At 40.9% G+C, this 25,341-nt stretch overlaps 4 protein-coding genes and 1 long non-coding RNA gene across 8 annotated transcripts in view; 3 read left to right on the forward strand and 2 right to left on the reverse strand.

Moving 5' to 3' along the window:
* ppfia2 (PTPRF interacting protein alpha 2) overlaps window positions 1–1,459 on the forward strand; it is a 40,735-nt gene extending 39,276 nt beyond the window's left edge. Inside the window, exon 31 of the mRNA XM_086058856.1 lies at window positions 613–1,459. The gene's annotated coding sequence lies outside the window, so the exon portion shown is untranslated. The remainder of the gene's footprint in view (window positions 1–612) is intronic.
* acss3 (acyl-CoA synthetase short chain family member 3) lies at window positions 1,241–10,502 on the reverse strand. 2 transcript variants are annotated; one of them, XM_086058867.1, is made up of 15 exons: window positions 10,011–10,055; window positions 8,831–8,975; window positions 8,550–8,738; window positions 7,570–7,704; window positions 7,358–7,498; window positions 6,627–6,707; window positions 6,316–6,563; window positions 6,139–6,242; window positions 3,951–4,046; window positions 3,813–3,876; window positions 2,785–2,866; window positions 2,562–2,684; window positions 2,334–2,433; window positions 2,082–2,257; window positions 1,241–1,999 (listed from the first exon to the last, which is right to left on the reverse strand). In XM_086058867.1, the coding sequence occupies exons 2-15, from the start codon at window positions 8,951–8,953 to the stop codon at window positions 1,928–1,930; spliced, it is 1,734 nt and encodes a 577-aa protein (XP_085914993.1). In that variant the 5' UTR covers window positions 8,954–8,975; window positions 10,011–10,055; the 3' UTR covers window positions 1,241–1,927. The 2 variants fall into 2 exon arrangements, with proteins under 2 accessions (XP_085914993.1, XP_085914992.1); XM_086058866.1 differs by lacking the exon at window positions 10,011–10,055 and adding an exon at window positions 10,114–10,502 and having other exon boundaries at window positions 1,242–1,999.
* On the forward strand, window positions 10,174–11,802 carry LOC147159237 (uncharacterized). Its single transcript, XR_015090483.1, has 3 exons — window positions 10,174–10,574; window positions 11,274–11,337; window positions 11,439–11,802. It is a non-coding gene; the product is annotated as an uncharacterized LOC147159237 (long non-coding RNA).
* A 1,084-nt stretch (window positions 11,803–12,886) lies between these two features.
* Window positions 12,887–19,305, forward strand: lin7a (lin-7 homolog A (C. elegans)). Of its 3 annotated transcripts, none has more exons than XM_086058870.1 (6): window positions 12,887–12,993; window positions 15,240–15,358; window positions 15,446–15,517; window positions 16,047–16,256; window positions 17,486–17,703; window positions 18,247–19,305. In XM_086058870.1, exons 1-6 carry the CDS (start codon window positions 12,954–12,956, stop codon window positions 18,269–18,271), a joined length of 684 nt encoding a protein of 227 aa, XP_085914996.1. In that variant the 5' UTR covers window positions 12,887–12,953; the 3' UTR covers window positions 18,272–19,305. The 3 variants fall into 3 exon arrangements, with proteins under 3 accessions (XP_085914996.1, XP_085914995.1, XP_085914994.1); XM_086058869.1 differs by having other exon boundaries at window positions 12,896–12,993; window positions 17,486–17,707; window positions 18,189–19,305; XM_086058868.1 differs by having other exon boundaries at window positions 12,896–12,993; window positions 17,486–17,707.
* A 2,057-nt stretch (window positions 19,306–21,362) lies between these two features.
* Window positions 21,363–23,522, reverse strand: myf5 (myogenic factor 5). Its single transcript, XM_086058872.1, has 3 exons — window positions 22,664–23,522; window positions 21,684–21,750; window positions 21,363–21,600 (listed from the first exon to the last, which is right to left on the reverse strand). Exons 1-3 carry the CDS (start codon window positions 23,177–23,179, stop codon window positions 21,422–21,424), a joined length of 762 nt encoding a protein of 253 aa, XP_085914998.1. The 5' UTR covers window positions 23,180–23,522; the 3' UTR covers window positions 21,363–21,421.
* Between the last annotated feature and the right edge of the window lie 1,819 nt (window positions 23,523–25,341).

A 25,341-nucleotide genomic window follows, 5' to 3' on the forward strand; every position in this document is an offset into this window, starting at 1 on the left:
GTCCAGCTCTGATGAGTCACGTTACCGTTTTGGGATGCACAAAAATACTCAAAACAAACTGTCAGCAAGGCAAAAAAATGCCAATACTGTACTGAATATGTATTTTTTCTTAAATGGACAGTGTAGGATCTAGTGCCATCTAGTGGTGAACTAATAGTATGCAATGATGCGCCACACTGAGCCAGCCTACCACCAATTACCACATGCGCTTTTTTTCTTCGGGTATCCGTAGCAGAAAGATGGCGGCAAAACATGCCAGCCTCCTTATGTAATATAATTAGCAACTACGAGACCTACGATTTTATATATATTTTTTAAAGTACTTTGAAGTGATAGTCCATATTTTTTTGCATATTAAAACTAATAGTGTTTTTAAAATAAATTAGTTGACCACTATGGCACTCAATCCTACACAATGCAGCTTCAAAGGATAAAAAAAAAATATATATATATATTTTTTAATGATAGGCTGTGATTGTCCTGTTTATTTTGTCCTCAGCATTCACATGCATTAGCAACCATTTCCACCCTGGAAATATCTGACAATATGACGGATTTTTATTGCAATTTTCATGAAAAAAAATAAAAATAACTCTTTTTATTTTTTTGTAGGCCCAGTTCTGAACAAAGCCGCCGGACGGGCCCGGGTTCCTGTGTGGGGAGGGGGCGAGGCTGGGGGCGTCGGGGGGCTCCGCCATTTGGATAACCTCGCACTGCCAAGAAGCCCCTCGTCTCTCCGCCTCATGCTAAAGGCCCCCCCCCCTCAGGCCCCCTCAAGTAAATCTCTCCCCCTCCCTCCTGCCAGCCCTCAAATGTGGACGCCAACCAGCCGCCGCCTCTGGTGCTAAACTCTCCCGCAGCGGGCTGGTCGCCATTTCCCTAAAAGCGTACTGTGTATTTAAAGTAGGTTATGTAAATTCATATAAATATGACTTTTTTTTTTTAAATATATATGTGTAAAGAAGAAAAGATTATTGAGCAAATAAGAAGTTAGTGGACCATAGATGAATAATATATGCTGCTCTCGGACCCTAGCAAACTTTCTATTTTTTTTTTTTTTTGTGTGCGTGTGTTTTTGATTTTGGGGAGACAACCTCCTTCTAAGAGGACACCTACTCCGCCCTCTTCTGGCCGGAGGACTAACAAGCACACGAGTGGAGAACAACCCCAAGTGACTTAGCAGGAAAATGGCCTCAACTCATCCTGTGTGCGTGTGTTTAAAAAAACAAAAAAAACAACAAACGCTTGGTGTGACTTGACATTTGCCATCTTTGGAGTGAAGCGTAACTTCTGATGGACACATTTATTTTTATTTTTTTCAATTTGCACGAACGCGAACGTCATCATGGTTCCATTTTGTGTGAATACGTTTTGATTTATTTATGACTTCTTGTACGTACATACGTCGGTGGAAAACCTAAAGTGGTGAGCAAAAAAAGAAATTAAAAGGAAAAACTACTGTGAGTGGACGGAGTGTCATTTTAAAAATGTATGTAGAAAGTCTAAACCATTTTAGCTTATTTTATATATTTGAACTTGCTTTGTTTTTATTTGAAATTGATTAATTTTTACTTTTCTATTATTGCAAATTGTTTTTGTTTTTTTTGCTACATCAAAAAAAAGAAGTACTTACCGGCAAGTTTTATTTTATTTAAACTATCTTAATATTTGGTTTTGTTACACTGTAACAAATATTATAAACAAAATGTAATTATAGAGTTTCTTATAGGGTGCTAGCATGCAATAGAGTACTTTCTCATCCTAGCGAGAAACGTTCTCGTCCTAATGAGAAACTTTTCACCACAACCTTTTTTCCCTTCGCATCTTATTTTTGTGAAATCCTTTTGAGATGAGTCTTAGATGTTCTTTCAAATGTGTTTCCTCTAAACTGAACTGAACGTTTTCTCCATTTGCTAAAGTGGTGAGTTCAGGCGGCGTGCGATCTCAGAGCTTTCTCAATCTCCTTGAACACTTCAGGGTCCTCGATGGTGGGTGTGATCTGCGCAGAAAAGTTCCATAGTTGTCATAGCAACCTCAAATGACCCAATAGTCCAAAACGAGAAGAGTTATCTTGGATGTACCTTGTACGGCTTCCCGTTGACCAGATTTCCCAACGAGGAGCGAGGGATCTTTCCGGAACGTGTCTTGGGAAGCCCGCGGACGAAAAGAACCTTCCGGAACGCGGCCACGGGTCCCACCGTGTCCCGTACCAACTTCACCGTCTCGCTCGCTATCTCCTCTTGGCACTGCTGCACGCCTGGCGATTTAAAAAAAGAGGCAATCGAATATGCTGGTTTGTTTTGGTGGGTTTCTTTAGTTGTGCGCACCCTCACCACTTTTGAGAACGCACAAGGCGAGGGGTACGTGGCCCTTCAGAGGGTCCTCCAAGCCCACCACGGCACAGTCGGCAACCGCAGGGTGCTGCATAACAGACTGCAAAAAAAAAAAAAATCTCCCAATGGCTTTCCTATGCATTGACATCCATTGCTTTACAGGGCAAATCTGCCACATTCAATATGGCGGCCACAGTAACGCATTTAGTTCTAAGGAGACACTCCAACCTCTTCCAAAGCTCCTGCTGACAGCCTGTGTCCGGCCACGTTGATGACATCATCAGAGCGCGACATGATGTACAGGAAGCCCTCTTGGTCGACGAAGCCGGCGTCCATGGTGTCATAGTAACCCTGAGAAGAGCACAAGTAGCAGTATTGGTATTTTGATTACAAGTCTTGCTGCTTTTGTCCACCAGAGGGCGCCCTGGCACCGCTCCGTCCACAAACCCACCGGAAATTTGGTGAAGTAGATCTGCTTGAAAAGATCCAAGTTCTGCCACAGAGATGATGCGGCACCAGGCGGCAGAGGTAATCTAAAAGCAGTGCACAAGTAATAGAGTACAAGTAATCGATAACTCCGATTGTGGCCTGAAAGTTGACCTACGTCCTTTTCTCATTTATTCGTCCTGTCTTTCTGTCTTTTCTTCAATTTTGTCTTCGTCCACTTTCGTGTCTTTGCATCCTTCCCTGTTGTCTTTTTTCTTTTCCTTCCTTCAGTTGTGTCTTTCCATTCTTCCCTGCTATCTGCATGTCCCTTCCTTCAGTGCTGTATTCATATCTGTTCCCAATGTCTCTTTACCTTCAATCATGTCTGTGCATGCTTGCCTGTTGTCATTCAATTGTGTCTTTGTCTCTTTACCTTCCTTCAATCCCATCTATACATCCTTCCCTGTTTTCTTTTTCCCTTTTACATCATCCGGTCTTTAGATCCTTCACTGTTGTCCCTTCGCCTTCCTTCAAATGTGTCCTTATGGCCTCCCTACCTTCTCATTTTACTTTCCTTCAATCCTCTGTGTTGTTTTTTTCCTCCTGTCCTGCCTTTATGTCCTTCCCCTTCCCTAATGCATTTGCCTTCCTTCAGTCCTGACTTTTTCCTTCGTCTCTTTTTAACCTCATTCCTCGCCTATTCCTTCCTTCCATGCTGTCTTTACCATCCGTCTCGTCCCTTTCATCAATTCCACTTGCATTCTTTCCTTCACTTTCACCCCTTCCATCTAATAATCTCTGGCCTTGCCTTTCCTACCGTCAACAATTTTCTCCTCTGCTCAAAGTGCCAACAAAACATCCGGGTTTGATTCATGAAGCGATTCTTGTCCTCGTAACGGATTTAATGGCCCCTGCAGCTGTTCTCCTTCTTTAAATATTGCCTTTAAAAAAAAAAGTTTCTTGGCAATGGCTGCACGCGGGGGATTTACATGGCGATAACAGACAGGAAGCAGGTCACATGATGATGATGATGATGATGATGAAGTCGCTTACCTCACCACAATGTTTCCCAGAGTTCCCGGCTTCACCCGTCGCATGTGGTCATCGATCACCGTCACTGTAAAAATGTAGACATTTATTTCTGTTTTTAAATTATTATTATTTTTAAGGGTGCGGGGCTACGAACCCTACCGTCATAGCCTGGCACGGGTTTTCCGGCCTGGCCTGCGGGGGGCGCCACTGAGTTGCCCAAGCCAATGCACGTGGAGGTGATGGGAGAGCCTGTCTCTGAAACATAAAAAAAAAAATAATAATCATAGTGTTTACATCTTTCCTGCTGGTCTCATTTTGCCTTCATATGCGTCTTCATGTCCTTTCCTGCTATTTCTTTTGACGTCCTTCCTTTTCCTTCATTATTCCATCACGTTCTGTGTAATTCCTTCCCTTCAGTCCCTTACTTCTTTCAGTCCTTGCTTCTAATTGCTTGATTTCTTCCTTTTCACCATTTCCTTCCTACTATTTAATTTGCCTTCAATTGTGACTTTAAGTCCTTTCCCCGTTGTCTCTTTTTCCCCATTATCTTTTCAGTTTGTCCCCACTCTTTCCTTCCTTGGTTCCGCCACTTACTTTCATCTTTAGTCACTTCCTTCAATTCCTCAGTCTTCCTTCAGAATCTCTTTCCCTCCTTCAACCATGTCCTGTCTGCCATCTTTACCTGAAGTCCTTTTTTTTTGTCCTCCTCTATTGCTTTACTTCAAATCCTCTTTTCTTCTACTCTCAAGCTCGTCTTCCTTCCTCGTTCTTTTCTATATTCCATCACCATTTTCCTTCAATTGTGTCATTAAGTCCTTCCCTGCTGTCTTTTTTTGCACATTCTTTATCGAGTTTCCTTCTGCCAGTCCTTCTTTCTAATTGCTTGGGATTTTTTCCCTCTTTCCTTCCTTGCTTGCGTTAATCACCATTCCCTTTGTCTTTGTCGTTCCGTAACGCCTGATTCCTCCTTCAATTGTGGCTATCCACCTTTCCCTGATCTTTCCCCCTTTTTCCAGTCCTTCCTCTTTCCTTTACTGCACCACTTTCTTTCATCTTTTTGTCTTTCTCTGCCGTCTCGTTCTCTTCCTTCAATTCTTCAGTCCTTTGTTCTAATTTCTCGTTCTTTCCTTCCTTTATTCCACCACTTGCCTTCATTCAGTCCTGCTTCAACACCCTTCCTATGTCTGCCTTCCACATCTTATTTTCTCTCTTTAGTTCTCTCCCTTTTGTCTCCTGCCTTCCTTCCTCACGCCTTTTGTTCATTTTATTTTTTTGGTGTGTGACAGAAGGTGCGTGCACTCGCACCGCAATTAACATTTACCACCGTGGGCGGGTGCGCAGCCGAGCGTTTTTTAATTAAGGGCCCGATTATTTGGCGACACAATGAAGATGGTTATCCCGCACACCGTTTGCTCGTCAAAGCTCTTCCAACAGCTGGAAAGCGCACATTTGTTGCCCGGCAACACCGATGACATCACGCGGCCACCCCCCGCCTCCAAAAATAGCACACGGATTAATATCAGCCTTCAAAATGGCAGAGCAGCAAGTGCAAGAACCACTTGTGGCAAAAATGATGACATCCAGATAACAATGATCCTCATTTGATTGATTGGGAATTTGTTGATGACTCCGCCAGTGGGTCACAATATTAGGGACAGCTGAATCGGCAACAAAACCAAGCGTTGTTATTTTCCTTTAAGACAGGAAGGTGAGAGTGCAGCTGGTGGAAATGCGGCGGCGGCGGCGTCAGCGGGATGCCGCCGTCTGATTGAGGCGGCTGCACATGCGAGTAACGAAGCGGCGTCGGAGGAAGCCGAGTGGCGAGCCCGCAAAAGAAAACAATCAAAGGAGCCCAGCCAGACGAGTAAAGCAAAGGATTTAATTTCAAAGAAACACCCTCAGCCGTTCTCAGTCTAAGTTCCTGGAACCAAAAATTGCACTTAATTTAAGAGACGGAAATGTTAGTCCAATATTTAAAAAAAAAAGGGGGGGGGGCCCGATACGATAACTTGTATCGGTAATGCCTTGTTTTAGTTTAACTTTGTTTTTTTCCTAATATATGGAGTATTTGTCGAGCGTGAAATGGGGGAAAAGGTCACTAAGTATTGCGTAATTAATTAACGCAAACTGCAATTGACTCATGTATGATATGAATTGATAAATACGATTTTTTTCTGCTAGAATTATGGATCGTTTCATTAGAGCAAAATGTAGTTGAAAGCAATTTTTGTTTTTATTCTATTTTCATTAACCAAAAATGTTTTTCTTTGAGTTCTTTAGTTTTCGTCAACTCGCCAGCATCATGAGGACAAGCGCTACGGGAAATGAACTGTACGTGTTTTCTTACCCGTCTGCCACCAGTGATCCAGCACGGGAGCCCCGAAACTCTTCTTGGCCCACTCCAGCGTCTCCACATCGCAGCGCTCGCCCGCCAAGAAGACGGCGCGCAGCCTGGAATGACAAACCCGTCAATCGCGACATCCCGGCCGAGGCGGGGGGGGGCGGCGGCGATCCGGCCGACTACCTGGGGAGGGGATACGCCGCCCGACCTCGGGCGCGGGGGTCCTGCTGGCGGATGGCCCGGACGGCGGTGGGCGCGGTGAACATGCCGGCGGCGCCGTACTCGGAGAGGACGCGGAAGAAGGCGGCGGCGTCCGGCGTGCCCACGGGCTTGCCCTCGTAAAGGACGCTGCTGTTTCCGTGCAGGAGGGGGGCGTAGCAGATGTAGGAGTGACCCACCACCCAGCCCAGGTCAGACGCCGCCCACCAAACCTGCCGCCGCAGGTTAGCCGCCACGCTAACAAACGCTCAGAATAAGATCACGTGTCCACTTACTTCTCCTGGCTGAAGTCCGTAAATGTTGGACATGGTCCACTTCAGCATCACGGCGCACCCTCCAGTGTCCCTCACCAAACCCTGGGGGGCAAAAAAAACAAAACAACAACATTATTGCAAATTTGCCTCCCATCATTTCCAAAATGTCATTTATTAGCTAATTAGCATGTTGCATGTGTTGAATATGTCAAATTATACATGACACATTGTTTAATGAAAAAATGATTTTTGTCAAGTAGTAATGTATAATTGTTTATTTTACTATTGTGTTTTGATTTTTTAAATATTTATAACAAATCTGTTATTCAAATAAAATATAGGCAAAAACAAATGTAGTACATGGAAAATTTCCATCCATCCATCCATTTTCTTAACCGCTTGTCCTCACAAGGGTCGCGACATGGAAAATTTGAAAAAAAAAAAGAAAATGAAATGGAAAATTTGAAAAAAAAAAATGAAAATGAAAATGACAGGGAAAATTTGAAAATGAAAAATTACTTGTTTTATTTCTTATTTAGAAAAAAATTAATTAGGTGCTTATATATCAAAATTATTAATTATTTATTTATTTAATATTTTTTTTGTAAAATTTAAAAATATTTCACTTACTATTTCAACAAATGAACCAATTATTTCATGAATAGATAAATCAATCAATCAATTAGAAAAAATAAATAAAAATCTAAATAATGTTTTCGTAAAGTCGTGTAACTAAACTGGAGTTTGGTGACCTTCGGCGTTCCGGTGGTGCCGGACGTGTAGAGGATGTAGAGCGGATGGTCGGAGGGAACGGGGACGCAGTCGTGAGGTCGGGCGGTCGCCATTTCCTCGTCCCAGTCCAGAGACGCGTCCCCGGTCATGGACACTTTCTCCTGTCAAGTCGCAAGCAGGACATCAAAGTTGCTTTGCCAACTGAAACTCCAGCAACTTCAACAATCCTCACCATGTTCTCCCTGCAATAGACGAGAACTTTGGAGGGCCTGTGAGAGCTGAGTTGTAAGGCCTTTTCCAGCAGGGGCACGTAGGCCACCCGGCGGCCCGGCTCGATCCCGAACGAGGCGGTCACGATCATTTTGGGCTGTAAAAACACACCCAAAAAAATCATCTTGCATTTCAATTTGGTCACCTCACATTGTCTTGTGTAATGATAGTCATTTGTTCACAAAAGTTTAGTTTCTTCTGATTCCAATTACAGAATAGTACGCATTATTATTAATTTTATTTTTATACAATAAAAGATCTATTGTGACTTTAAAGTGACAATCTTGACTTTAATCTCAGAATTCTGACTTTTAAATGAGAATTCTGACTTTATTCTCATAATTCTCATTTTAAAGTCAGGATTTAATCTCAGAATTCTCACTTTAAAAATCAGGATTTAATCTCAGAATTCTCACTTTAATCTCAGAATTCTAAGATTAAATCCTGATTTTAAAGTGAGAATTATGAAAATAAAGTGAGAATTCTCACTTTAAAGTCAGAATTATTAATTAATTTTATTTTTATACAATAAAATCTATTCTGACTTTTAAATGAGAATTCTGACTTTATTCTCATAATTCTCACTTTAAAATCAGAATTTAATCTCAGAATTCTAAAATTAAATCCTGATTTTAAAGTGAGAATTATGAAAATAAAGTGAGAATTCTCACTTTAAAGTCAGAATTATTATTAATTTTATTTTTTATACAATAAAAGATCTATTCTGACTTTTAAATGAGAATTCTGACTTTATTCTCATAATTCTCACTTTAAAATCAGAATTTAATCTCAGAATTCTAAAATTAAATTCTGACTTTAAAGTAAGAATTATGAGAATAAAGCGGGGAATCCTGCCAAACTTGTTTTTTTCTCTCTTCACTCTTCATTTGTTTGTTTCCTTGACATTTTGTTGACTAAATTAACAAGCGTCTCACGTCTCACCTTGGCATGATCAATGCGCACCGACAGCTCTTTGGAGGCAAAGCCGCCAAAGATGAGGCTGTGCGGCGCGCCGATGCGGGCGCACGCCAACATGGCGTACATGGCCTGTGGCACCATGGGCATGTAGATGACCACCAGGTCGCCTTTGCCGACCCCGTTCTTCACCAGGACGCCGGCCAGACGCGAAACCTGAAACAAAACACAAATGCTACAAAAACACAAGCCGCCAACGACTTTATTGACCGTTGTGGATTGATTCTGTGGTCTGAAGAGCACGCTACCTGGTTCTGGAGTTCCCGGTAGGTGATGATCCGCTTGGTGCTAGTCACCGGGCTGTCGTAGATGATGGCGGCCTGGTCGCCGCGGCCATCTTCCACGTGACGATCCACAGCGTTGTAACACATGTTGAGCTTGCCACCCACAAACCTCATGGACAAAAAACAAAAACAATAAAACATAATAATAATAATCGTATTTTTTTTTCGCCCTTTACTTTAGCATTAACTTGCATCAACTTCCACCAAAGTCACAGAAATAAACTTTTTTTTTCTTTACAGATAAGTTAAATAAGATGTCAAACATGGCTTGGTTGGTCCATTCAAGAGTAAATTCACATTCCCCCCAGGTTTCTTTTCTCATGTTAAGTTGTTTACAGAGGCCAAATATTTGCTTCGTGAACATAAAGATGGTAAATAGACGGCTAGCGACAGATGACTAAAATAGCTAGCAGCTAATATGTAAAACTGTCTTTTGACAGACAAACGTGTAATTGTGTATACGTGAAATTGCTTCATAAAAGTGGAATTACAGATTTGAGGAAAGTTAGATAACATGCTAAAATTACAAATTGTAGGTGCATACAAGACAATTTAGAAAAGTTTGCTTGTGTATATATATATATTTGAGATGTTTATTTTATGAACTAAAGACAAAGATATTGGCAGAAAGTGAAACCGTTATCATTACAATGTTGACAGAAACACTAAAAGGTACTTGCTAATGAGCTTATAAGATAAAATGTGTGTTTGTTATGATGTTGCATTGCCATTTTGTTAACTTTAGTTTGGAGAAACAAACAAAGACTGCATATAGGAAACAAAACTGCTACACAGAAAAAAGTGATAGCAGATGCTAGGAAAGTTAGCTAGCACTCTAAAATGAATTATTTTAGTGGCATACAAGACAGTTGGACAATTGTCTGTGATTGTCACGGGTTAGCAAATTATTAAATAGTTATGAATGTTGTTATTAATGTTTCGTACATTAGTTAGCTATTGTTTGTTTGACCAAACAAGCTGTTGTCCGTAAGAGGATGTTGTTGTTTTGCTGTTTACTTTTTTTCGTGGATGAGTTCGTTGTTGTGATTTAGTTTGTTATTTTTCTACAAACACCGTGGAAGGGTTGCGTTTGCTTTGCATTTTTCTAACATAACCTTTCTAAGCGAAAACAGATTATTTTCACCTTAACACCGCTGTTTTGCAATAAAATTCGGTTGTTGCTGGTGGTGCGTTCATGTCCCACTTCCAAGCGTCGTTTTTTCCCTTGACCGCCCATAAAAACCTACCAGTTGGGGAACACCGGGTCCTCCACTTGCAATGTTTTGCTCCACGGTTCGAACCAACGTATGTCCTGACCCACTTCAGCCCAGAACTGCTCCGGCCGGTCCCGGGCCGCCGCGAAGGTTCGGCCGTAACGTTCCGCTGCCGCACCGCGTGCATCGTCCGCGTAGCCGCGTTGCAAAGTTCCTGTTTTCCCATAAACACAAACGCCCCACAGGCGACTCCCAAGGCTGCTGCTCCTCGTGCACACTTTAGAGATTTGCGCGTGCATGTTTGGTTCTGCTCCTTCTTCTTCGACTTTTGAAAACTTTTGCTCAGTTTTCACTTCCACTGACACACGCTTCCGGCAGCTACCTGAGAGTGGAGGATTCCTCCAACTTGCATCCTTAGGAATGTGAACTTTGAACTGGATTGAACCACGCCTCTTTTTTTCATATTGCAAACATCTACGTCATGACTTAATAAGGTATATTTAAAGTTCAATAATGGGGGGAAAACAACTTTCATACTTTAAACAGATTTAAAGCAGAGCTGCCAACGTGTACTAACATTTTATTTAAAACGTGTATGCAAAAATATGTAAAGTACTTATTTTAATACTAAAACACTAGTAAATGCTCGTTTCTGACGTTATTATTCATAATTGAGTTATCATCAATTACCAAAGTTTATTGTCAAATGCATTTTTTTATTTACCTTTTATTTATTTATTTTTACATAGCATATATATATATATATATATATATATATATATATATTGATCTAAACACGATATTTTGATTAATATTGTGTTTGTCGAACATGAATTAAGAAGAAAAATTGGCCCGGTTTTTCCCATTCCAGGGGACGGCCATTTGGCCACTTGCTGTCGACTGAAAATGACATCACAATGCCTAAGGGCTCAGCTTGCGAATGTCACATGACCAAACCCAGAAAGCAGACCAGCCGTGATTGGTCGTTACCTGTCATTTTCAGTCGACAGCAAGTGGCAAAATGGCCGTCCCCTGGCATAGATAAAAATGGATGGATTTTACTGCTAAATACATATTCCATAAATGCAAAATTAATTAATTTTTTTACTTCACTATACCCTTTAAAAACATTTATTTTTAAATTGTGTCACGTGACCAACTCATTTATGATTTTTTTTGTGTGTGTTTTGCAGAGGCAGTACAACGTCACATGTAACTTTTGCCTAGCAACAAGTGACAACCTTTTGACATCACCAGGTATTTATTCATGACTCTGTCACGTATTTTGCATACTTATGTACTTCTTTTGGTCAAGCAACTTGAAAACAATTCAAACTTTTTGTTAAAAAAAAATGTAGTAACGGATGCTTTTGATTGGACGGTTCAGAAAGCCAGTGAGAGGTTTTTGCTGTGTGTAAAAGACGTCAACATGAGGATTAATCCCAAAGAGCTTAAGTTGATCACTGTCGAACCTCCCTGGATGAGAGGATGCCGGACGGATGGATGGACGGCTCGATGGGTGGATGGATGGGAGGATGGATGGATGGATTAGGTATGAGTTAAGCTCGTGCCACGTGAGTTTGACGGCCGCATGTGATGGAGTTGAGCAATCGTTCACATGCCCGTGCTCGTCTGCAGCAATCGATCAATAATTCACATTGTCGTAACACGCACAAACAATCCGTTTATTGTCAAGCCACTAACTTTTGATTAGAGGCCTCTTTTTTTTTAATGTTTTTTGTTGTTGTCTAAAAGTGTTTTTAATGCCTCTTTCTCTTTCAGTATGATGTCATTCGATTAAATCTTTTTATATTATGCAACTGTATTTGAATGACAATTGTGTATGATGTCATTCTTATTTGTTCTTTAAGTATTTGCTCGATTGTGTGACTTTTTACTTTTACTGTTTATTATGTCTTCATATGTTTTTTTTTTTTAATGCATTACAATGACAAGTTGTATATTTTATTATGGGGTCATGTCATGCTTTACTATTTTACTATTATTGAATGCATGTATGCAAAAAAATAGTAAAATAAAAAAAATACATACATTTTATTATGGGTTCATGTCAAAAGATGATAGGAGTTATTTGTGCCCAAAAACGTTTTAATTCACATTTCAAACCATTCAATGTCAATAGTATTGTTCTTATATTTTTTGTGTTAGTAGTATAAAAAAAATAATAATAATAATAATAATAATAAAAAGTTTGTTACTGGTTTATTTTGTGCTCAATTTTCCCTATTTTTAATTTCTGCTTGGTTGTGTAATTTTTCCCTTTTAAAAGCCGTGTATGATGTCATTCTTATTTGTTCTTTAAGTATTTGCCCGATTATGTGACTTTTTACTTTTACTGTTTATTATGTCTTCATATGTTTAAAAAAATGCATTATAATGACATTTTTTCATTATATTTTAAAGTTGTATATTTTATTATGGGGTCATGTCATGCTTTACTATTTTACTATTATTGAATGCATGTATGCAAAAAAATAGTAAAATAAAAAAAATACATACATTTTATTATGGGTTCATGTCAAAAGATGATAGGAGTTATTTGTGCCCAAAAACGTTTTAATTCACATTTCAAACCATTCAATGTCAATAGTATTGTTCTTATATTTTTTGTGTTAGTAGTATAAAAAAAAAAATAATAATTTAAAAAAAAAGTTTGTTACTGGTTTATTTTGTGCTCAATTTTCCCTATTTTTAATTTCTGCTTGGTTGTGTAATTTTTCCCTTTTAAAAGCTTCTCTCTCCCCCCCCCCCCCCCCTCTCTCTCTCTCTCCCTCCTGTTTTTGAGCTGCTGCAGACTGCATCCATCCAGCGCTCGCTCGCCTCCTCCACTAAACATTGTTAGTCATCCAGTCATGGCGACGGTGCTCCAACAGCCGCTCACTCTGGATCGAGGTAAGGGAGCTTCGTCCTCCTAAACAGGACCCCTTTTTTTTTTTTTTACTATGACGTCATTTTAAAATCATATTCATAATGATCACGCTACGATCTGTTCAAATATTCACGGCAACGACGTCGTAATTCCGACGCTCCATCCAAATGTTGCGTTCACGTGCTGGCTTGCACGATGGTACGTTCACGTGCTCTCAGGGCGACAATATGATTATGGTGCCGTCGTCGTCGTCGTCGTTGTTGTTATTATTATTCTAATTATGTAACCTGCCCGGCGATAGCATGCGCGTGCACGCATGCTAACCAGGCGTGCACGTGTGTGTGTTTTTTTTTAACTTTCATACATGCCGACGTTGTTTCATATTTATTAATCTTGCATTTTGAAATGTGCTCACGTGACTTGTGTTAGATGTGCCTAATAATTACATTAGGAACAGCTGTTAATATGATACTGATGACAAAACGTGTTGTTCAAATTTTTTTCAATCAATATGTATTTCTGTTATTTGCATAATTTTTTTGATAGATTTTACCAGCACATCAGAAAGACACTCGTTGAAAATATGATATTCCTCATTGGTGGAAAGGAGATACCCGACTGTGCACGCGCACCAACCCCAAAAGCGACCGTTGACTATAAATACATTTAAGATTCCTCTTTCTCATTTTGCAACCCGTCAATCAAGAGTCGTTAGGAATGTTTTCATTCGTGTTTTGACATGTTGAAGAAAACACTCCTTAGTATTTTACACAGTTTCATTTTGTCATTATTGGCCATAAGCAGACTTTTTTTTAAATGTGTGTGTGGAGGAGGTATTATTATTATTATTATTATTATATATATATAATTATTTAAAAATATGTCTATAAATTAATTTGTATTATTTTCTCTTGTCACATTATGAGTTAAAAAGGCCCCTTCTCGTGCGATCATCTGCGTAGCAAGAAGAATTGGTTATGGCCGTCGCACTTCCTGTTATCATTGTGACGGAAATGACTTTCCCCATGATGTCATGGTTCGAGGGGGTCCTTTGGGGTCTTTCCTCTCCCCCCTTTGCCTGCTTTGTGTGCAGTCCACGTTTTGCGCCTCTCACATCCGGAGCAATGACCCACTTGTACATAATAGCGAGTGGAGTGCAATTACACCGTCATGTTTTCTCCCTGGGCGCTAAGACTCATGATGCCAAAGGAGAAGAGTGACAGCACACTCTGAAGAATCAATTAATCAAGCCTATCTAAGCGTCGCTACGAAAATCGGCCTTGATGCGACTGAAACGTGTTGAAGAATGCACAATGGGCATGTAATGTAAGATTTCAGTCAAAAAAGGCCGTGATTAATATTCCTACAGCAGCCCATTGAGGTGCCCAACCCGTCGGGTCTGAATTAATTGGGCTGCCATCTGGTGGAGTCCATTCTCTAACGCAACTTAAGCCCGATTAGCTAAAAAAAAAAGGCAAAATTGGCCTTGCTTTCTTCATGCTTACGATTTCTACTCCAGCCCCTTTATGCAACGGGCCTGTCAGGTCTGAATTAATTCCACTGCCATCTGGTTAAAGTAGTTCTTGATGACCTCCAATAAAACACAATATCACGTGTACTGAGTTTGCGTAAACACGACAAATTCTTCATCAATGATTTGATTCATCATGCCTATCTAGGCATAGTTGTAAAAATCTTCCTGTTTTTGAAGCTTGTTGAGAAATACATGAAGGGCATATAAAACAGTCAGAATGAGGTGGAAATTTGAAAGTTTTCTTTCTTTCTTTATTGTTCAACCAGCAGCTCATTTAGGCAGAAATTTGTCTGGGCCTGAATTCACTAATTGCAAGGGGGTTAAATCCATGCAGCAAGCACACAGCATAAGCTCAGCATTACGACCATTAGAGTGGTCTCGCCAAATTCTGAACAATTAATCATGCCTATCTAGGCATAGCTATGAAAAAATGCCTGTTTTTGCTATTGACTGTGAGCAAATACATAAATTACTTGCAAAGCTGAAATATATTGAGATCATAATTTGTCTTGTTTTATTTGAATAGCTACAGCAGCCCATTTAGACGGGAAGCTAGTCGGGTCTGAATAAATTGCAAGTGGTAAAATCAGTGCAGCACACAAGCGCATAACATAAGCTCACTGCTATGAACATTCAAGTGATCCCACTGAAAAATTTAACCAGAAATTAATCATGCCTATCTAGGCAGTCTAGTCATATGCAATCTCTCTCTTTTTTTTTTTTTTTGCCCACCAGATGTCGCCAGGGCCATCGAGCTGCTCGAGAAGCTGCAGGAGTCTGGCGACGTTCCGGGTTACAAGCTACAGTCGCTGAAGAAGGTGCTCCAGAGCGAGTTCTGCACCGCCATCCGCGAGGTGAGTTCCTGATTGCGTCCGGGTGAAGCAGCACGTGGCGCTCATCACCCTAGTACCGCTAAATCCTGCGCACATCTCTCTTCGCAGGTGTACCAGTACATGCATGAAACCATCACCGTCAACGGCTGCCCGGAGTACCAGGCCAGAGCTACGGCGAAGGTAAGAACACACACCATGGAGCTGAAATGGATTCCCGTCCAGGCAGCGCGCGGGGCTGCCAAGCGTTTTATCTGTGGAAAAGGCTCCGGGTGTTGCGCGATTGCCAAATAGTTTCGTCTCGCCTCAATAAAGTCATCTGAAGGTCGACGCGCCACTTTTTAATTTCATGGCAGGAAAGATACGAGAATAATCAGCGGGATATCAAGCTGATGCTAATACGTGAGGTGGACAATAGTATTGGGACACGCCCCTTTGCAATTTACGGATGACTGTCAGGCAATCAGGAAGGGAACACTGCCGCTTATATTGCCATCTTTTGTCATGTACTTTGACTTTATTTATGTGTGTGTATATATATATATATATATATATATATATATATATATATATATATATATATATATAAAAATATATATATATATATATAAAAATATATATATATATATTACTCGATATATGAATATATTATATGTAAAATAAATAAAAGGGAGTTATGTGGCTAATCGGCATGTGGCAAATCCTGACCCAGGCGACGGTCGCCGCCTTCGCCGCCAGCGAGGGCCACTCGCACCCTCGGGTAGTGGAGCTTCCCAAGACGGAGGAAGGGCTGGGCTTCAACGTGATGGGCGGCAAGGAGCAGAACTCGCCCATCTACATCTCACGCATCATTCCCGGCGGGGTGGCCGAGCGCCACGGAGGCCTGAAAAGAGGTGACCAGCTGCTGTCCGTCAACGGCGTGGTGAGTATAATTGAGACTTGTTGAAATACTGGTCAGAGTATAAAACAGGAAGTGTGCCATTTTGTTTTGAAGCTGCCATTTTGTGGTCGTGTCCAGGGATCCTTGCCACATGGTTCTTCTTTATTGAAAATATTTACCCAAAACCCAGTTTGACTAAGCAACATGACATTTGGTAGACATGTCTATCATCTGCAAAAAAGTCTCAACCTGTGAAAACGCACAGAAAGTCAGCCATTTTGCTTTGGTGTGGCCATTTTAAAGGTGATTTTCAACAATCTTGCTTCTCGGATTATTATTGAAAATCCAGCCCCCGAAGCTAGTTTGAGTTAGCAGCATGAAATTTGGTAGACATATCTATCGTGAGTAGACCTGCAAAAACTTCTCAAGAAGCCATGCCTGAAAACGCACAGAAAGTCCGCCATTTTGCTTTGAAGTTGCCATTTCAAAGGTGATTTTCAAAAATGTTGCTTCTCGGATTATTATTGAAAATCCAGCCCCCGAAGCTAGTTTGAGTTAGCAGCATGAAATTTGGTAGACATATCTATCGTGAGTAGACCTGCAAAAACTTCTCAAGAAGCCATGCCTGAAAACGCACAGAAAGTCCGCCATTTTACTTTGAAGTTGCCATTTCAAAGGTGATTTTCAAAAATGTTGCTTCTCGGATTATTATTGAAAATGCAGGCCCCGAACCTAGTTTAATTAAGCAACATGAAATTTGGTAGACATGTCTATCGTGAGTAGACCTGCAAAAAATTCTAAAGAAGCCATGCCTGACAACGCACAGAAAGTCTGCCATTTTGCTTTGAAGTTGCCATTTCAAAGGTGAGTTTCAAAAATTTTGCTTCTCGGATTATTATTGAAAATGCAGGCCCCGAACCTAGTTTAATTAAGCAACATGAAATTTGGTAGACATGTCTATCGTGAGTAGACCTGCAAAAACTTCTCAAGAAGCCATGCCTGAAAACGCACAGAAAGTCCGCCATTTTGCTTTGAAGTGACCATTTTAAATGTTATTTTCAACGATCTTGCTTCTCGGATTATTATTAAAAATCCAGCCCACAAAGCCAGTTTGATTTAGCAATTAGAATTTTGGCTGGCATGTCTATCTTGAGTAGCCCCACCAAATAGTCTCAAGGAGCAATTCCCAAAAAGATAGAAATTCTCCCACAGTGTTTTTTTAAAGTATACAATTTCTCCTGAAAAGACAGTTAATCTTTGGCCGTTTGCAGAGCGTGGAAGGTGAGCACCACGAGAAGGCGGTGGAGCTACTGAAGGCGGCCAAGGACAGCGTCAAGCTGGTGGTACGCTACACGCCCAAAGTGCTGGAGGAAATGGAGGCGCGTTTCGAGAAGCTGCGCACCGCCCGCCGCCGCCAGCAGCAGCAGCTGCTCATGCTGCAGCAGCAGCAGCAGCAACACAACATGTCCACTCAGCAGAATCACACGTCGTAGGTGAGGCGCTTCATGGCTGTGACAGTGTGGGCAGCTTGTCACTCATAATTCCACTAAAAATCAATGTTATGGTGATGAGGGAGTGAGAGTACAGTCGCTTTGAAGTTGCCATTTTAGCCATTTCTCTTAGATTTGAAAAAAAAACAAAAACTTTTTGAAGGCAGCTAGATACTTTTAAACAAATACAGGAAGTCTGCCATTTTGCATTGAAGTTGCTATTTTAGTGGTTATTTCCAAGGATCCTTGGCCTTTGGATATTATTTGAAAATTCATCACCCAAAGCCAATTTTACCTAGCAACAAAAAAAAAATTCACTTAACAACATGAAATTTGGTAGGCATGTCTCTCATGAGTCGATCCACCCAAAAGTCTTACAAAACATGCTTAAAAACAAAGCTCAGGAAGTCTGCCATTTTGGTTTGAAGCGGGCATTGTTGGATCATTTTTGTCATATTTCTGTTTTTGCTTGGCACACATTTAGATAACCTGCCATACAACAGACAACTGCTCTCAGCGTGTTTTTCCTCATCACCTGTCAGGTTGTTCCAGAAGAAGAAAAAGTAAAGACCAATGTGATATCTGGTGGATCTCTTGGAGGTGCCGACCAATCCGATGTTCTTGGAGTGAGGACGACTCATCCCGGCGTTCCTGAGCCGAAAAACAACGCAAGTGTTTTGTCCCAGATTTGGTGCTTGGGGGGGAAAAAAATGATTTCTATCTATTTTTTTTACCTTTTGTTTTTTCTTTATTGTCTTTCTTTACACTGGTCCATCTGTTTTTTTCCCCCCATCATGCCTCAGTCCTCATGGTGCTTGTGTTGTTTTTGAGGCAAAAACTGTTTTCAATGGTAGCAAAAGACTCGTTCCGTATTCAGTAGCTTCAGCAATAAACACACAGCCAGGGAAGTGTCGATAAAATTAATGATTTGGATTAGGACTTGTTACTTATAGATAAAATCATTATCTAAAAATAATTTAAAAAAATTCTCTCAAATGTGTTTAATTTTTAAATCCTTTGTAATAATATCCTTTCCTTCTCCCTCGTTGTGCAATAATTCTTTATTAGACAAGCAGAATGTCAGCCTCTTACTACCCAAACACACCAGAGTTATCTTTATTTGTCATAGTTAAATTATATTTATGATCAGAGTTTTATTGTTCCCTTTGTGTACATGTTGAAAGATGATAATGGAAGATCTTTACATTGTGCAGATGCTGTGGGTTTGACAATCATTGCTGGTGAAAATATGGAATGTCTTCTTTCTTTCTTGTTCAAACACTTCATTTTGTGTCCGTGTGAGTATTTATATTTTATTTACTCATCATTTTGTCTTCTATCCATCCCAAACTGACCAAAAAAACATCAGAATATATACTTTATCCTCACATTTTATAATATTCATGCGTGATCACTTCATTTAAAGTGCAACACCAGACACACTGCCAGATTTGTACCAGTCGTATGAGAATAATGGGCTCGCATTGCATTGTTTTCTATCTTGAAATCATTTAAATGAATAAATAACAAAACGTTGTTGATATGCAATTGTTATACATACTATATTTGTATGAATAAATCTATGTGCTTGTGTACAGTGACCACAATGCTCTTATATTCACCTCATTATCCTCACAGGATCTATGTAGATCCAGCCATATCTATCTATCTATCTATCTATCTATCTATCTATCTATCTATCTATCTATCTATCTATCTATCTATCTATCTATCTATCTATCTATCTATCTACACTCCGTGCCGCAAGGGGGCAGCAAACTAGCATATATAGACATATATACACACACACACTGGCAATGGGTAAAGCTAGCTAACTTCCGTAGCATGACCGATGTAAAAGTTGGCGTGTCAGGTAATGTCACTCATTCATATGCATTGTCCGTTGTCACAAAAAGGGTGGCTGATCAGCAATATTTAATGTGCATAAAACAAGGGAAGCATTATGTTGCTTTTATTCTGATAAAACTTGGTAAAGTTTAGCCAACAGAGCTACCGTGGGACTTATCCAACATCCGGGTATTTCTCACTGGTTTTAAAAGTCAGGTGCGGTTTTTAACATTGTGCCACGACGGGGGCGAACGCTTTTCAACTGAAAGTATGAATAGATTGGTGTTAGGTTATTTATTTATTTAATTAATTTGATGTGCTGTTGTTAGTTGTGTGATGGAAGTGGGTTAAAAACAAATGATGTCAAGGAAACAGCTTCACCTAGTGGCTAACCTCGATACTACAGTCAATAGCTTGCCTATTAGCCAAGAAATAAAAATAAGATGAATAAATAATTGCTTGATTGATTTCAAATATTTTAGATATAAAAGATATAAGATGAAGCACTTTGAATTGCATTTGTTTTGCATTGTTGACTTGTTTAATGACAATTATAATAAACGACAATTATAATAAAAGTAATAATAATGATAATATTTTGTTCTGAAAAGTTGTTTCATACAAAACCTGGTTTGTTCGACACAGCCCTGACATGTGAGCCATTCCCCGAGCTTGACGTATCTCATGGAAAAATCTCATGGCTGACATTTAGTGTTGCACACAAAGTTAGGGAGGTCAGTGGAACTTAAGCCGCTGCCTGGAATGCCCGCTATGCCCGCCATTGCCCGGCCACGCCATTGGTAAGTGCTGCAAACAAAGCTGTCAAGTGCGAAGGAATCTCACAATATATTGTTGTCGCATTTGCAAAAACAGTGTCAGATACCTCACATTCATGCCAAAAAAAATGTATTAAAAATGTGCAAATATTATGTGACTTTGCTAAATTGTGTTAGTTTGACACATAATCTTGTTCTTAGCATTTTTGCCCATTCAAGCTTGCAAATGAAAACAATGACACATTTTTTCTTAAAAAAAGAAACGAAAAAGAAAGAATATTTCTTTCATTTGCGCACCCAAAATAAGTGAGTACAAGTCGTCATGTTGAAAATTTATGGCAAATGAAATTACTTATTTTTTTTCAAAGAGCAAATCACTATTAGGATGAGTAAGACAAATTATATGATTGGTTTAATTTAGGATTTTAAATTAACTTATTTTCCTCAAAACATTTTTTTTGTTTTCTCTCACAATGTACATGTAATGTTAAATGTATTTTTAAAATTTTATTTTTAGCAATTAAATGAAATTTAGGGACTTTTTTTCCTGTACCCCCCAGAAAGTAATACTTTTACCAGAGCTGTATAAATGAAGATTTAGACAGCTAAATTGAAAAAAAAAAAAAAAATTAAGATTTTTATTTTTTATTTTACCCACAGTGTAATAATACGAGTCCTCCAGGCCACATCAAGCTGTTGTGTTATTTAGTGATTAGTTTGTCAAATATTTTTTCACCCGAGGACGAAACCCTTGAAGTCGTGACGCCTTTTCACACAAAGCACCCCCGCCTCTTTCCCAATCCAACAATACGTGCTATTAAAGGCCATTTGCTCTCAACTGTGGAAGTGTTGATGAAATAATCAAGGGTGTTGATGATGACTCACATTTGGTCGGTTATTAACACCCCCCCCCTCGCAGAGACATTTACTAAAATCCCCCCCACATCAGTACAATTCTTTGCTTTTGACACCAACCACACCAGGTTTTGTGGCACAAAAAGAAAATATTTAATGAGCGTGACAATAAATGAGCATTTACATTTCATATTTACAATTTCATGGTGTACTGTACAAAAAAAAACTGCCGCGTTCCTCACAGGACGTGGTAGACGGGGCTACCCGGCGTACACGGCTGCGAGTCGGCCGAGTTGCTGGGCGACGGGAAGGCCTGGGTGGGGGGGCGGCGACCCGGTTCGGGCGCGGTCAGCCGGTCCACGATGCTGGACAGGCACTGCAGGCTGGACGCGCCCGCCGGCTTGTCCGACGCACTCTCTGCAGGGAGATTAATATTGTCATTTATAGGGATGACGGGAGAAATACGTGGCGGGGTGCCCGGGGTGCGAAAGTGCTCTCACCATTCTTTGCGTAGGGATAAGTGCAGCTGTAGTTGAGCTGCTGCCACACGGGACTGTTGATGTCCGTCTGGAGAAAAAAAAAACAAGCAGAATACATAAATATTTCTGCCCTTCCTGAGCTTGTGGACAGCCTAATAAATCCTGGGCTGGTAGTGGGGGGTGCGCCTTGAAGTCCCAACGCGGGGCAGCAAGGGCTCCTTCCACTTTTTCCCCAGCGTGGCCAATCGATTGAGTCGGTGCGAGCCACAGCGGCTTGTGAAAGATGACATTTTCTCCTTGTAAATCTGCGGCCGTCGCGGCAGAGGTGCGCCAGGCGGCCAAAACGCTCCCACCCCCCCACATCTTTGTCAAATGGATTTTTAGCACTGGCGCAGAAACTAATTGTGGATGTCTGTGTCTGTTTCTAAACTTCAACACGTTTCTAGAATTTAAGAACACAAGTAGGGGTGGCGGCGGGGTGTGCGGCTATGCTAATTACACATCTCTAAAACTTTTGAATTTCTAGAACTTTTCAAACTGGAACTTTTTTTAAGGCTGATTAGTGGAGTTAGTGGGAATGTGATGACAAATAGCGGAGGAGGATCGAGGGGGTGCGACGGGGGTACAAATTGTCTATCAACAATTCTTCGCTAATTCAGGTTGGTGGGAAAGTGAACACAAAAGACATATTCACATGGTGGGTAACGGGGGTGCGCTAAGTATGATTAAGAGGGTCAGAGGAGTTTCTATTTGGAAATCTAGCGTTACGGCAGTGGGAATCATCTCTACTCGTTTCTGGAACGCTCTTGGACACTAAAGTACATGTTGTATCTTTAAAGGTGTTACTGGCGCATCCGTGGGGCAAAAAAAGTCCCCTGGTAGTTATTCCTTTTTTTTTTTTTTTTTTTTTTTGATGGTAGTTATTCCTATTGGGAAGCTTGACAAAATGGTGTCTAATGTTGGTAGGCTTTTGAGCGCTGGGGGTGCGTGGGGGTTCTCACCATGCCGTCGGAGCAGCTGGACAGGGGGCTGTCGGGTTCGGAGCCGCTGTAGTAGTGGTCCACCTGCTCCCGGAGCAGATCCTGGAGGCTCTCGATGTACTGGATGGCGTTGCGCAGGATCTCCACCTTGGGCAGGCGCTGGCTGGGGTTGGCCGAGGTGCAGCGGCGCAGGGCCTCGAAGGCGTGGTTGACTTTCTTCAGGCGGCGGCGCTCTCGCATGGTGGCGGCGCGCCGGCGGTCCACGAAGCTGGACTTGCGCTTGCAGGCCTTGCAGGCCCACTGGAGGCAGTGGCCCGGCTGGTGCGGGGGCGCGCCGGGCGCCCGGACGTGCTCGTCCTCGTCCGAGTCGTCGTCGTCGTCCTCGTCGCCCAGGTGGAGGGCGTCCGGGGACGGGGCATCGTAGTAGAGCTGCGACGGAGTGAAGACGTCCATGCTTTTGGGGAGCGGAGGAGACCTCTGAGGGATGTGAGGGGTCTGCTGCCCACGGACCCCCCTTTTATGCCCCGGGGCCCACATTGGCCAGATCTAATTACCATGGCCCATTGGCCCTGCCCCATCCCTCCTCGCACCCCCCCCTGTGCCCTGCCTGCTGACATTCCCACATCTGCCCTCGCTGATCTCTTCCCACTTGGACCCCCTCGCGGGCCTGCCCGTGCTCCTAAAGACGTCCTTTCACGAGCGCAAATTTGACACTTGAAAAAGCAAAAATGTTACAAACTGCAGATACGCCGCCTAATTAATCGCTCTATCTGCCGCGAGCGTGTGTTGCTGGCATAGTTCAACAAAGATGTTATTTTGTTAGCCCAATAGCAAAATTGCAGAAGCCATTTTTATAGCGGTGCAAAAATTCATTGATTAATTGGCCAACTAATCGATTATGATTTTGTTCGCCTTATGAAGAAAGATTGATTGTCTTTGTGTTGAATTAGAAAACAATGATTCACATTTTTGCCAATTTTTCGACCAAACCAGTCACTGAATCTTAATCTGGTTACGTTTGTGTGTTGTCTGTATTTTTTTCCCGTCCAATTCATTGATTCATGAAAAATCAACATCATCGATTGATTAGTTATTAACATAATTTTTTATATCATACTGTCACAATGTCAATAAAATACACCAACGTGCTAGCTAAAAAAAATTTTTTTGTTTTCTTTATTGTCCGTGTAGATTCTCCGTCATCCATTTTGTGGTAATCTGCAAAGGTTGAATTGAGGCAACTGGACTTTTCTTGTTTGCGGTATTTCTAGTTTTCCGAAAACGTTCAAAAATCATTTATGCAATCATGATATTAGGCTAATGATTTGTAAACGGAAATGGATGAATTTGTGAATGCAGAACTGCGAGTACGCGGATAACCACTGCGCAATCGTTAGCCTAATAGCTTAATTGCCAAAGTCATTTTTTGAATGTTCCCGCAAAAAAAACACCATAAAAAAACACAATAAATTGAGTGAAAAAGAGTCCAGGTCGTCCATAAATATTCTTTTTTTTTTTGGGCTAATTAAGTGAAGTCGCCAAACACGAATAGGCTACCCTACGAACGTCGTTTGCCGCTTTTGACCGCCACTTGCTGCAGCTGCGAAGCAAAGGTGTCGCATTTCAAGCAAACACCTCAGAACTCATCAGCTGAGGTGTTAGCGCCGCTGTTAGCGCCACCTTCATTACACTCGCCACACTTCTTCCTCTTCCACTTGCGCTTCTTTGGGCCAAATTTGAGCCGTTAAAGCTCATTGACGTCGCACAGATGGCGGCGCTTGGAAACGCTGTTTGTCTCGGCCCTCGTTTCCCACACTTGACAAGTTACGGCAAAATCTTCCAAGACACTTTGACTCTTCTATCCCAAAATTGTGTACAGTAATAATATAGTGAAGGGCACTTATCTTCTACTGGCATTCATACAGTTCACTTGGTATTTATACTTCCATCCGTTTAGCTTACTTGGCAGAAAAGTGTCATTATGGTAGGCACACAATTTCTTTGTTTGAATATGAATTTTGTACATCATTTTGCCATTTATCAATGATAGGAAGTGCTTCATTTTTGGAAAAATGCTTTTATTTTTTTCATTTTTTATTTTTTTTATTTTTTTATAAAGAGCTCAGTATTGTTCATTCGGAAATGTCATCATCATTGCTCTTTATTTTTTATTTATTTTATTTTATTTTTTATTTTTTTGCTGAAAAATGCTGAAAATGTTAACTTATATTTCCCTTACCAAAAAAGGAAGTTAGTAGTATTTATTGACCAATTTGGATACATTTATATTGTCTTTCATGGGACCACATAAATAGTGTAAGACTTTTTAATATGTGTTCACTTTGCATATTTGGCATGGATTTAGGGTCATGTCATGTCTCTGAAGAAGTTTTAATGTACTTAAAACATGCTCAACTATTTGTATGAGTTAACTTGCAAGTGTACCACTGCCTTTAAAAAAACAACAACAAAGCAAAACGATATGTTGGCACAAGAAGTGACACTTGGAGTTTAGACGTCATTAAATACGCTTAAAAATGTTTTTTTTTCTTTTTTTTGCATGCACAATTGTGTCAGATGAGCGCGAGAGAGTCTCTCGCGTTATTGTGCGGTTGACAGCCGCGCGGCGACAATGCGGATATTTCTCACAATGTGTCAAAGCGTTTGTCTCGCCTTTGTGGGAACTGCGCGCACCTAAA

Source organism: Leptonotus elevatus, chromosome 17 (assembly GCF_054856555.1).
Source record: "Leptonotus elevatus isolate MCC_2025b chromosome 17, RoL_Lele_1.0, whole genome shotgun sequence".
NCBI classification, from domain to species: Eukaryota; Metazoa; Chordata; class Actinopteri; order Syngnathiformes; family Syngnathidae; genus Leptonotus; species Leptonotus elevatus.

Excerpts from the sequence above, each read along its gene's own strand:
- lin7a (XM_086058870.1), top strand. The coding sequence starts at position 12,954 with ATGGCGACGGTGCTCCAACAGCCGCTCACTCTGGATCGAG. Across the intron at positions 12,994-15,239 it reads GCCGCTCACTCTGGATCGAG|ATGTCGCCAGGGCCATCGAG; the intron begins GTAAGGGAGCTT and ends TTTGCCCACCAG. Across the intron at positions 15,359-15,445 it reads TCTGCACCGCCATCCGCGAG|GTGTACCAGTACATGCATGA; the intron begins GTGAGTTCCTGA and ends CTCTCTTCGCAG.
- myf5 (XM_086058872.1), bottom strand. The coding sequence starts at position 23,179 with ATGTGGGCCCCGGGGCATAAAAGGGGGGTCCGTGGGCAGCAGACCCCT. Across the intron at positions 21,751-22,663 it reads CCAGCTGCTCCGACGGCATG|ACGGACATCAACAGTCCCGT; the intron begins GTGAGAACCCCC and ends TTTTTTCTCCAG. Across the intron at positions 21,601-21,683 it reads TTATCCCTACGCAAAGAATG|AGAGTGCGTCGGACAAGCCG; the intron begins GTGAGAGCACTT and ends ATCTCCCTGCAG.
- acss3 (XM_086058866.1), bottom strand. The coding sequence starts at position 10,379 with ATGCACGCGCAAATCTCTAAAGTGTGCACGAGGAGCAGCAGCCTTGGG. Across the intron at positions 7,499-7,569 it reads TCTATTGCAGGGAGAACATG|GAGAAAGTGTCCATGACCGG; the intron begins GTGAGGATTGTT and ends GCGACTTGACAG. Across the intron at positions 4,047-6,138 it reads GGATCACTGGTGGCAGACGG|AGACAGGCTCTCCCATCACC; the intron begins GTAAGAAAACAC and ends TTTATGTTTCAG.